General features: G+C 36.0%; 1 protein-coding gene across 1 annotated transcript in view; it reads left to right on the top strand.

The window, feature by feature from the left end:
* Positions 1–11,898, top strand: part of LOC142352947 (uncharacterized) — a 125,850-nt gene that overhangs the window by 47,277 nt on the left and 66,675 nt on the right. The window contains exon 10 of the mRNA XM_075405104.1: positions 5,333–5,490. Within this exon, the coding sequence (XP_075261219.1) occupies positions 5,333–5,490 (158 nt within the window). The remainder of the gene's footprint in view (positions 1–5,332; positions 5,491–11,898) is intronic.

Raw genomic sequence — 11,898 nt, 5'->3', positions numbered from 1 at the left:
AGCTTAGAACTGGAAATAGTTCGAGTTTCATTGTTAAATTGTTTTAAAAAAACGTTGTGTGTTGAAATGATTTTGAAGATCTTGTGTCACAATTTTCTTCTTCTTCTGACAGAAGTAAGAAACGATCAAAACAAACCTAAATAAAAATAAATTTTAATGAATTTTGAGAAGAAAGTTTCATTGATTATAGATTACTTATTTCAGATGGAACGCAACGCGCAACTGCTTTTTTCTACTTTTAAGTTTTAGTCTAAAAATTAACTTCAGTAGAAGAGTAATATTTCAAATAATTCTTCTCCCTTAAAATGCATATTTTCATTATTGACAGAATTTCCCTGCTCAGTCGATTCAGTTTTACATGAGGCTGTTTTCATTTTTAGACGGCAGAATGAACGTACCAACTTTCGACGTTTTATACAATTTTAGACGTTAAATTTCGCAATTTTTTCCCTGAAATGAGATCCAATGCCACTCTGTTTATTTATTGCCCTCAAACGAAGTTTTTAACAATTATATTTGTCCTGTTGGTCTTGCGATTTTTCGCTAGAACAATTTTTTGTCTGACCTGACCCATTTGAATTTTTGTCATCAAAAACGGGATAAACATGTAGCGCCCGGCGGGTATTAAGTGCTCTTAGAGCCTTTCAGTTCAATAGTCTCAAAGCATGCAATTCACAGAAAATGTTTTGGAGACTTATACTTATGGTGTGAAGGGCGATTCTCTGAGGTTGAATCTCCTGCCCACAACATCCCCCCCCCACCACCCATATCATCCCCCCTCACTCACCCCTCCCCCACTAATCCACACCCCTGCACATCGTTCAGGCCGTAAGGGCAGCCAGAGACCCGCTCCCACCGTTGCCCCCCCCCCCCGCTGCGCCCACCTCACGCCCCTTCAATTAAGCTAAAGCTAGCCTCACTAAACCGGGGCTAGCTACTGACGAAGCCAACCGCGCGCCGCTCGTTTGAGAGCAATTCGCCCGACGTTAGTCGGTTATGTTTAATTTGTACCGCTATGTTTTTGTGGTAAGTTAAAGGGTTCACTCAGCGAATATTTGATCGCAGAGAGAACAATATAATCAACTAAGCATCTAAAAACATGTATCTAGGTTAGACAGATTGTTCATATTCACGTTTTTGTCAAATTGTTTTTAAACTAACAGATTTTTATGGTCAGTTGGTTAAAATAAGGAATTTTCTGCCACTGGGAGCATCATTTCGAATAGTACATGGCCTATGAATTAAATAGTGCATAAATTGTAGAAATATAAACGATGATCCAATTCAGCGTACTGTTTATGATAGAGAATTGCTTGTTAAAAAGCGGAAAGACATCCACAAATTATATCATACACTCAATGTTTATGTAAACCGTAAGCATGAAAAATGGAGTTTATAATTTTAAAACTGTCACTTTTTGGTTGTTCAATTGTCCTTCATTAATGAAAACTTTCAAGTAAGTCTGGGCTATCGGATGTCTGTCTATCAACCTCACCCCCCCCCCCCCCCCCCCCCCACGGCACCCGCACCCTTGCCATCGCCATCAACGCGCCCTCTACAAACGCCATTATTGTCCTATCCAGACAAGGATATCAGTTTTCATCTTTTTCAAGTAATTGTACCAGTAGTCCTCTGGTATATTATTCTAATTGATAAATTCACCCAAACCCCGTCCCAATGATTGGCAGATGTTAATTGCGTTGGCGCCCGGGCAAAGAGGAAACCTGACCTCTAAAATTAAATTAAACCCTTCCTGTCATAACCATTATTAAAAATCGTCTACAATTTATAACACACGAAATCCCATTGGGAAATTTTGAATAATTCTAGGCCTTGATATTAAATAATCGAATAATCCTAGCTGGCTGTTGTTTGAAATCTTATAGGGTTACAAATTAGGGTCGAATTGGGGAGTCTATTCTAATTAGGGTTTGTAGAAAACCCTGTTTGAAATTTGAATAAATTTCCATAATCAATTGTCCTCTGAGTACATCTTTGCAGGCGCGGCTTTTTTGCAACAAAAATCAAGTTTGAAAACTGAAGGATCGAACATTTCGGTATTTATTTTTTTAGCTACTTTTTATGTTTTTTTGGAATAAACTTTTTAATGTATAATATCAATGTATAATCTAATGAGCAGTTTTTTCATTGAGTAAATAATTGCTCTCAAACGCGAAGCAATTATTGTGAACGTGAGTGTCTTTTTACGACTTGAAGAGGAGTATTGGTATTCTACAGGTTTCGGGTCTTTCCCATTATAGCCCCACCCCAGCTTAGTGGTCAGATAACCTATAGTCCCCCCGGTCATGGCAATCATACCATAATGGGGGGGCTATAGTTTCATGGGGGGGGTTATAATGGGAACGACCCACAGGTTTCTATGACTCGAACGGGAGTGTTGGTATTCTAGGTTTTTACAACTCGATGAGGAGTAATGGTAGCCTACAGGTGTTTTTTGCTAGAGCAAGTTTGTTCATGTCTTCCAATTTTGACTTCTTTCGTTCAAACATTTACCTCTGTTTTTGATTGTTGACTTCTGTTTTTGAACAGTAGCTTAGTTTTTAATATATAGTACTTAGGAACTGCTAATAATATTCAAGATGAATAGGTAATTTTGAGATTTACTGGCCCTATATAAGTTACCCCTATTTATATAAACTACAGACCCCCACCTACCCCCATTCCTCCCCAGCACCTACCCACAACACTGAATTGAAAAAAATGTGACTGCATTTTGTAAGATATTTTTTTGGTTATGCTTCTTAAATGGGCAAATTTTTTGCTTTTTTTCGTCCGGATGTTTCTAAGTTCTGATGGCTGATGATTGTTCATACTGATGGTTTTTATGTTCTCGTTGCGATCTTCTCATTTTGGTAAGGATAGGTTAGAGATTTCGATGCACGACGCTTTGAGTCGTTTCTGGTATTCTATGGCTATGTTTTGTACAAATTTTTTGCTTGAGCGTTTTGCGTTTTCTTCTAGAATAATCTTTGACTTCTCGAGTGATTTTTTTGCGCATTTCTTTCTGATTGTCGAGAGATTTCAATTGTTCTTACTGCGAAATAAAGTTTAGTGTTGAAGCAAAACCGGTTATTAGAGACTCGATGACAAGTCTCTAATAGCCGAGTGGCTAATATCTCAGTGGAGGTGACAGAATCGCACTCAGGTCTGGTTCAAATCCTACCGTCGGTTGATAATTTTGCACTCATAACGGAAATTTTATTGAGGCTACAGCCCCTTATGTCATCCTAGAGGCTCCGCACTGTGCCACCCCCTGCCTCCGCTCTCACCCGACGCCACTTTATTTGAATTTAAGATTATTTCCCTAAAACGTAGATAGCTACTGACGAAGCCGACCGCTCTCCAGTCGTTTGCGAACAATTCATTTGACTTTGTTGGGTTATGATTTCTGTTGTTCATCACATAGCGAAAAATTTTCAATACATTGAACTCTCCAAGAATTATCTGCAATCATTTTTTTAACATTCTTTTTTCTTGAAGGTTTCTGTCTCTTGTCAAATTTGTATGCAAATCATAACCTCACATGGAAGCCTGTTTTTGTAGTTTACGAGGCTTACAGCAGCTTCCGGTTCATTTGATTTCTCTTTTTGTCTTTTTGAAATCAAGATCGAGGATGATTAACTTGATTTCTGTTTTTGATTAGATGATTTGTTTTTTAATTGCCGAGCTTTTTTTACAACCTTTTTGTTGAAATTTTTGTTCTTATCAATTGAATTGATGATAAAAATTTTTGAGAATTTAGATTCCAAGCGATGAAAAGACTTATTTTTTGGGATACCATAAATGGTATTTGATTCTTAAGAGATTGATATAGTAGACTATAAACGCAATACTATAAGTTTAATATTACACAAAACTTAATATAATTTCTTTGGTCTTTATCAGAGTTCTTTTTGTTTTGTTGCTGTTAAACAATTTTTGCAAGATTTAATTTGTTCTGTTACTCATTCCTTTTATGCGAACTCTTGTACTGCAGTGACTTTTCGTCCTCAACAGCGAAATAAATTGGCAAAGCCGGAGTTAATTAAATTACTGTGTAGCTCTTTTGCCTGTCATCCGATATTTCTTGTTTTTTCCATTTCTGCAATTTTTTTCAATTTAAATTTCGGATCTCTTTCGCTTGTTCCCCCTCCCCCCAGCTTCTTGGGTGCATGCTATTTGCACCCTCCCCCCCAGCACCACATGCAATATTTTAACACAATGATTTACTATGTAATGTCACGTGCTCTGTTACTAGGGGGTACAAAAACGTACGGGGGGGGGGGGGGGGCACAAGCGGAAAAGAAGATCCTAGATTTCTATAAATAAGATTTTGTGACCATAAGAATGTGCCAGCATTTTAAAAATTACAAATTCTATAAAGTTGTACCCATAAAGTTACACTTATATCAATTGACAGATAGATTATTTCATGATTTTTTTACGTCACTCTGTTAGCTTATCTATTAAATCATTTCAACTAAACGCTAGACGAATCAAGTTGTCTGAACTCAATTTATACTAGCGATCATATAATTTAGCAAATCGAGGAGCCGTTTTCGTTTTGAGTTCAGATGACCCAAATTGATTATTGTCATGCGTTGACGTCTATCTTTAGGCTATTATCAAAAGCGAATTGCTTTTTTCCTTTTTTCTTTAGTTGAGCCAATCATGACATCAATTTGTAGCTCTTATAGATTGCTCGAAATATGTGATAGTTGTTAAGACTCTAGAAATAAACTAAAATATAAATCTACTGTTTCGCTAATTTATCTACTTTAAAAAGCCGCGGATCTTTTCCGTTTGTGCCCCCCCCCCCCCCCCAGCCAGTACATTATGCACCCCCACTTACAGAGCAAGTGTCATTAGATGGGTAATCATCATGTAAAAATATGGCACGTGCGTCTAAGGGGTGCAAATGATACCCTCACTACCCCCCCCCCCCCCCCCCCACACACACACACACACACACACACCCATCACACTTGCTCCTCCATTGTAATGTGTTATTTGTGTGTTTGATGCGTTCAACGTCTGCTCTGATTCGTAATTATGCTACTGGTGTGCTATAAGGGGGGGGGGGATGCCTAATGCCGAACAATGAACGAGCATGTTAAATCACAAAGTTATTTATTCAAAATACATTTTTAATGGGCTAAATTAACGCTCCGCCTTTGACGCATTTTTTGCCAAAATAACTCATACGTGGTTACAAAACAACGTAATAGCATCTAAATATTCTCCTTGGTTTTATTACGTAACCGTCTAAAAATTTGGTTCACGGAGGCACTTTGTATTAACTTAAAAAATAACTCAAGTGAATTTGTTTCAGACTACACCAGGTGTATTGGCGTCAGCCCCCCGGCGGCAAATGAGATTGGAGCAGGATGAAGATTTGATTGCACCCCCTGATGGGGGAGACGGAATGAAACTGCTCCATAGTTCCCCGGTACCCCCGCCGTCTTCGGCTGCCGCCCCGTCACTTCAAAGGTCAATATTTTTCTCATTATTAATTCTCTATATAACGTCATATACCACAATGTTTTTTTTTAGCTGTGGTTACTGTATCTAGTATTGGTGACGAATCTTGTATTGACTGAGATTTTTGGACGAACGGGCGCAGAGCAGAATGAGGGAAAAATGGAAATAAGAACCGAATGCTGAAACTTGTTGGCCAAACAATCCCTTTGGTTGAAATTAATCTGCAACAAATGTGAAAATGGCGAACTATATCAGTCGTTTTTGCTTGGTTACCTATTGTGCGTGGTCGGGTTGCGCTCCATTTTATTTCTCTGTGGTTGTGGGGGGGGGGGGGGTTGTGAACACGGGTAGAAATTTACTACGCTGTTTGATAACCTTTTTAACAAGAAGACCTTCAAAATATTGTGCTTTGAATCGACCTCGGGAAATATTTACTTTTCATATAAAATTTTGTGTTCACCATAGCCTGAGTACTCTTGGCTGCAATAGTGCTGCCACGTTAAAGTTTCAGATGCAAAAAACCTAGCCATAGTCCCCAAAAAAGAGCACTCAAGCTCAAAAAAAGAACAGTCTGAGATGTGGGGAATAATAGAAAAGGACAGCTGAGAACAGCTTACTGTTAATGCACTGCAGACTAAAGACCTAATGCTGCTCCGATGCAATTATGAAAATTTTTGTTGTATTTGGTTTTTTAGACTCATTTAATGGCATTCTGCTATTCACCCGTTTGGGGGAGTTTTAAGTTGTTTAACCTTTAAGTTGTTTAACCTGGCAAAATCGGAACTTGAACTCCATTTGAGCAAAAAAAATAATGCCCAATTTCTTTGTTCATCGCCAATTTATTCGTTCAAAATGAGGTTTGCAATACATTCAGCTTCTTTCCACATGATTTCTAGAGGTTTGTTAAGCACTATAAACCCCGTTTGTAAATATTATTTTGAACTCTCAAGCACACTTACATATTTTACATAATAATTTAATATGTAATGACAAGTCCTTACAAAAACAGAAAATATACGAATTATCTATTCAAGGATGTCAAAATTGGTAGTTTGACATTGAGATGTTGGATGTTGGGCGGAGGCTGAATTAGGTGAAAAGGAATTAGTCGACGTATTTCTAAATCAGTGCGCAATCTAGTTGAAAATTTAACGTAGTTATTTGTTCCTAACTTCTGTTTTCGGACGCTAGTACTTTTTTTTACAAAAAGTGTGTAAAAAACAACACCACAGATATTTTAACGGCTGCATTTGTGAAGTTTGAGTACAGCCCAGTTTGCCTCGTATTTTTACAAAATGGCTGCAAGAACAAGATTATAGTGAAAAACATTTGAATTTATTTTTTTCTTTCCTTAAAACTTTCGACCGATCAGGACCGTACAGAATAAAAATTACGCAAACGGTCATAGAAGTAATCTTTTCATTCAGTTTTGACTAACCTGCTTGCAAAAACAAATGTTAAGGGCACTGGATTATATTATTTTGTCAAGTTGTTTTGCGAGTAAGAATTTTAGATATTTTTATTTGTGTTTGCCTAGTTTCTGCTAAAACTGATTTCAAAGTCCTTGCACAACTTCAATTTTTCTAGTAAACTCATATCTGATTTCCGCTAACTTTTTTAAACAGTTTTTCTCTTGTTGCTCCCATGCTTTTTGTTTGGTATCAATATGGAAAAAGGTATAATGTATCCCCGAAACGTTGTATTTCTTTTAAAAAAGAACAAAAGTTACTGTCATTAAAATAAAAAACACAAAAACCCTACATTAATTATCTCTACATTGAAAATTTCTCTTTGTTTTTGTTTCAAAAAATTTGTAATTCAATAAATTATTCATCTTTGTATATTATTGGTTATGCCAAATGAGCATAATATGAGCAAACTTTGTAATTTATTTTTAACAACGGAATCCTGAGAAAAAAGCCAATTAGATCTGAAAACATTTTGATGATATTTAAGTATGCCATCTGCTCCGTTGGCATCGAAAGGAAAATGAAATGTGCCAAAGCTGTGTTTTCTCCGATGTCATTTTTTGGGACAAATCTTAGGTTTAATGTGTTTTGCTACTCAAAAAGCTGATGTTTTGCTCCATAAAAGAACGTTTATGAGCAATTTTATATTTATCTGATTTGCCTTTCATTTACGTTTTCTATTTGTTTTTTTGGCCCTTTGCGCTAGGCTGCTCAGTTTTGTTGTTTTGGGCTCTGAAAGCGCATTTGTTACCTGTCGGAAGTTATTGTTTTCGTTTTATGCTATCAACTATGATTTGTTGTTATTAAATGGAATTGTTGAAACGTGAAAACGTGTCACCAATCATTAAAATGAGCTATCAACTATTTCTTAGAGAACGAGTATTTCAACAAGTACTAGCAAAATATTTTTCTTGTACCAGTTTATAATAAATTTTAGTTTTCCGATACTGTTTTTTGTATTCGCTTTGGTGAAGCATAGATGTAATATGTTTGTTTGCAAATACTATTTTCTTTTCATGGAGTCTTTCTGAATAAATTGCTTCGTGAAAACTTTTTTGTGCTATTTTCTATAACTATGAAGTGATGTTTTTTGATGCCTTCTATTTGAGATCAGTTTTTCCCTTGAATTTACTTTATTTTCCAACAATTGTCAGTTCTCGAGAATTCAAGATCTGTTTTTCTAGTGATAAATTTAGACTCCTTAGTTTTCTGTCAGAAGGGCGCTGAAATTTAATAGAGATTTTAAAATTAAAAATATAAAGCAAAACTCTCAGAATAATAGTTTAGAATGCGCTCTTTTTGACATCAACTTAAATTTTCATTAATTTTCAGAACTTTTTACAAAAAAGGATAGCAGATGTTAGGTCGAAGTGAAATATATTGTAAACATTGCCCTAGAAAGTTTTACTCAACAATTACATCATGCATTTATCTCGCCGGCATTTCATTATATTGTGACGTCATCGATTGTATTTCATTCAACAGATTGATGCCACACTTTAGCATGAAAAATATTTTTCATCTCAATAGCGTGTCACTTGAAGCGCGTTTGCGTTAGAAATATTAACAAAATGCTACATGTTAACAAAAATGAACAAATATTAACAAAATGAACAACAGCAGTTTTTGCAAAATGGCAATTCTCATTTTTTGAGGCATTATTATCATTATTAATGGCAGAGAACCCGGAGTATGTTTGTGGGCGTGACTCAATTAAACTAATGAGGAATGTTACGCGACAATGTTACTGTGACGCAGGAAATAATAATAATAATAACAATAACAAGCTTATTTGTTTAAAATGATGACGCGTTTTAACGAATTAACGAATTCGTCAGATTGTTTTTCACAGCAATTTTGTACTAATTTGGCCGGTTAATAAACTGAGTTTATTAACCTTGCAAATGGTAATTTAATAGTCAGGAAAACTGCAGACCAAATTTGAGGCAAAATCAGCGAACAATTTTTAATTGTGACTGATTTTGATCAGACAAACCCTTGGAATGGAAAGAGAAATGGAAAACAAAACAAATGGAAATATGGTTGCTAGATCAAAGTATTTTTCTGAAGATATTTTTTGTAGAATCATTACACTCCAAAAAGTACACGTGAGGGTTATTGTCGACAACAGTGATAACAGCTTCATTTAGCCTGAATTTGACATCTTGGTTTTTTATTAGTTGGCAGAGATAAAATTAGAAATCCAGTCTTTTTTTCCTGGCGTAATAGCCGAGGGGTAAGGGGTGTGGTTCACGCGGCAAAAATTGCTAGTTCAATCTAAAGCGTCTATAGAGCTGTCTCTGTGAGTATGAAAACTCAATTAACAATATAGCTTCAAACTGACAATAGCCTGACCAATTTTGGTGTCAATGATTCCACAAGAATTATGTTTCAGACGCTAAAAATGATCATAGTAGACCATTCATGCTCACAAAATGAAGTCTGAAATATGGGGGAAAATACAAAATGACAGCCGAGAAAACGTTGCTGTTAATGCCTTGTGGACTAAATGAATAATGCTGCTCCGCTGCGATTACGCAGAAACAAATTCATTATAGCTAGCAGGTCCACAAAAGCATCACAAGAAAATCATTTGAAGCCGTAGATGGTTTAAAAGAACTTAAGTTTACTGTTTCTTGCCAACTTGGCCTCGAACCTATGTTTAACAGACATTGCTCTTTCCGATTTCAGCTACCGATGCGTATTCTTTCCCAATGTGTATTGCCTTTTGTACCAGCAATTTTTTAATCAAAACATTTTTTGTCTTTGCTATGTTTCATGTTTAAGGACCGCTAAGACTGGTGGTATAGCGCTTCTCAAAACGTATTTACTACGTTACACTGCATGTTCAAGGAGCGTTAAAACATGTGGAAATTAAGAGCCTAAAAACATGGTGACACACCAATTTAGTTAGAACTAATGTACAGGTAGACAGATAGGGAGAAAATATTTTATTACAAAGAAAGGTAAAAAAGAGTTAAAGGGAAATAAAGACAGAGTGGAGTGGATGAAAAACAATAATTACCCATTTAATGGACCAAGAAAATAGGAGCCAATTTTAGCACAGACTCGCGCGCGAACCCGTGTCCCTCTCTTAACAACCATAAGTCTTATCCCTAACGCTACCGATGAGTATTGCTCTTGTTTGTTGCACTTTCTACATCAGCAAATTTTTAGTCAATGGCTTGCTTAATTTTGCTATGCCGCGTGCTTAATGAGCGCAAAACATGTGCAGACTAGGAACTTGACCATGGCGATGTAACGCGTCTCATTGTGCATTTATTACGCTAGACATCTTCAAGGAACGTTAAAACACGTTGAAATAGGACCGCTCTTAACAATTTTGTTCACACACAAACAACAAAAATTACCAAAAAAATTATTTTCCTTGAGCGAGCTCTCAGATCAGGCGAACACCTCAGTAGTAAATGCGCCTGACTATCTAATGAGCCAGGTTCCCTTCCCATCCATTTATTTTTTTTACTTTTTGCGTTTGAAGCCATTGACCTCTCTCGTGTGTTTGTTTAAGCATTCTGTTCAAGGCGGCTCTTAAACATGCGCTTAGAGGAGCTCTTAAACATACAAAAATTGGCCGCGAAAAAACTGATGCTTAAATATGCATTTTTGGCTCTCGTTAAACATGGTTCCTCATCATGCCTTACTATTAATATAATAGATTATGGCATTTACCAATGGGAGGACTTTTAACGCATTTAGTTAAAAGTTTGCAATTATTGATTTCTATTCTATTGACTCGTTGTTAATTGCTATCAATTGAAACAGTTGCAACATTTGAGTACATTGGAAAATTGAAGTTTCATGTGTAATGGTTTCATGTCAATGTAAAATTAAAAGGGAATTTACGCCTAATCGTATCCAGATTTGCAGCTCGACCAAAAAAGGGCGTGGATAAACAAATGCACTTAAAAATTTTTTTCGGTTCGAGAAACGGTTTCTTTAAATGAGAATGTCACGCGGAGTCCAACACAAACAACTCGGCACAAAACTAAGGTTCAGCAATGCCTAACTAAATTCTTGCAGTGCACACAAAAAGTTCTCAAAAACTAAATTTTGTTCTCAAAATTCTCCCGTAGCTTAACAAAAAATGAATCAAAAATGTCAAGAAAGGCCTGGGTTTTTAACTGAATCATTAAAAATACTGTTTTTGAGACTGAAAAAATACATTCGTGAGAACCTAATCACAACGTATTTTTTCTAAAAGCAAAAGGAGGTTTCACTCAACTGCTATTAGGATACTGAACAGTGCAGTGTAGTTAAAGTCAAATTTGATCTCTTTATAATTTTTTTTGTTTTCTATAGGTCAAGCCTCCTTACAAATTTTTCAGTGATTAATGGTCTTCGTTACGGGATTTCCATGATATTAGAAATGAACTGGATGAGAGTTTTTTCAATGGTCCGCAGCGCCAATGAGGCTTGTTCATGTAGATGGTGATCAAAACCTGCTCAGCCGTAAAGATGTAATTTCCAAAGTTTTCTAAACTCACTGTCGAAACTCCATGTGCCAAGGTATTTTTTTAGTGGTTGATTTTTTACAAACTGGAAATTAGTAGATGTAGTCAGCCTCTCGACGGCTATTTTTTTAGGCGTTCTCCTTTTTTACAATTCAAAAGAACTGAGTTAAAGTTGAAGAACTGATTATCTATTTGTTGATCAATTACTACTATAACAGGTGGGGTGTTTTTGAGGAAGTCGGATGACTTTGAGGTACAATTTATCTTAGTTTTGTCATTTTGTTTTTTTAGACGTTTGGTAATTTTTTCGCTGTTTCTGCACGTTTTTAAAAATATTAATAGTACTCGATGCAATTTTGGTTGAATTTAGTATTTGGAGTTGATTTGACAACTTTTCCATTTGATTTGATTGAATTTGTCTCTGATTTTTTTGTCATGGAAAAGTGATTAGTTGTCCTTAATTGCTCTCAAACGAT

The sequence above is a fragment of the Convolutriloba macropyga genome, chromosome 14 (assembly GCF_964194025.1).
Source record: "Convolutriloba macropyga chromosome 14, txConMacr16.3, whole genome shotgun sequence".
In the NCBI taxonomy this organism is placed as follows: Eukaryota; Metazoa; Xenacoelomorpha; order Acoela; family Convolutidae; genus Convolutriloba; species Convolutriloba macropyga.
Note: the sequence above shows the minus strand (reverse complement) of the source record. Positions and strands in the feature narration are given on the sequence as shown.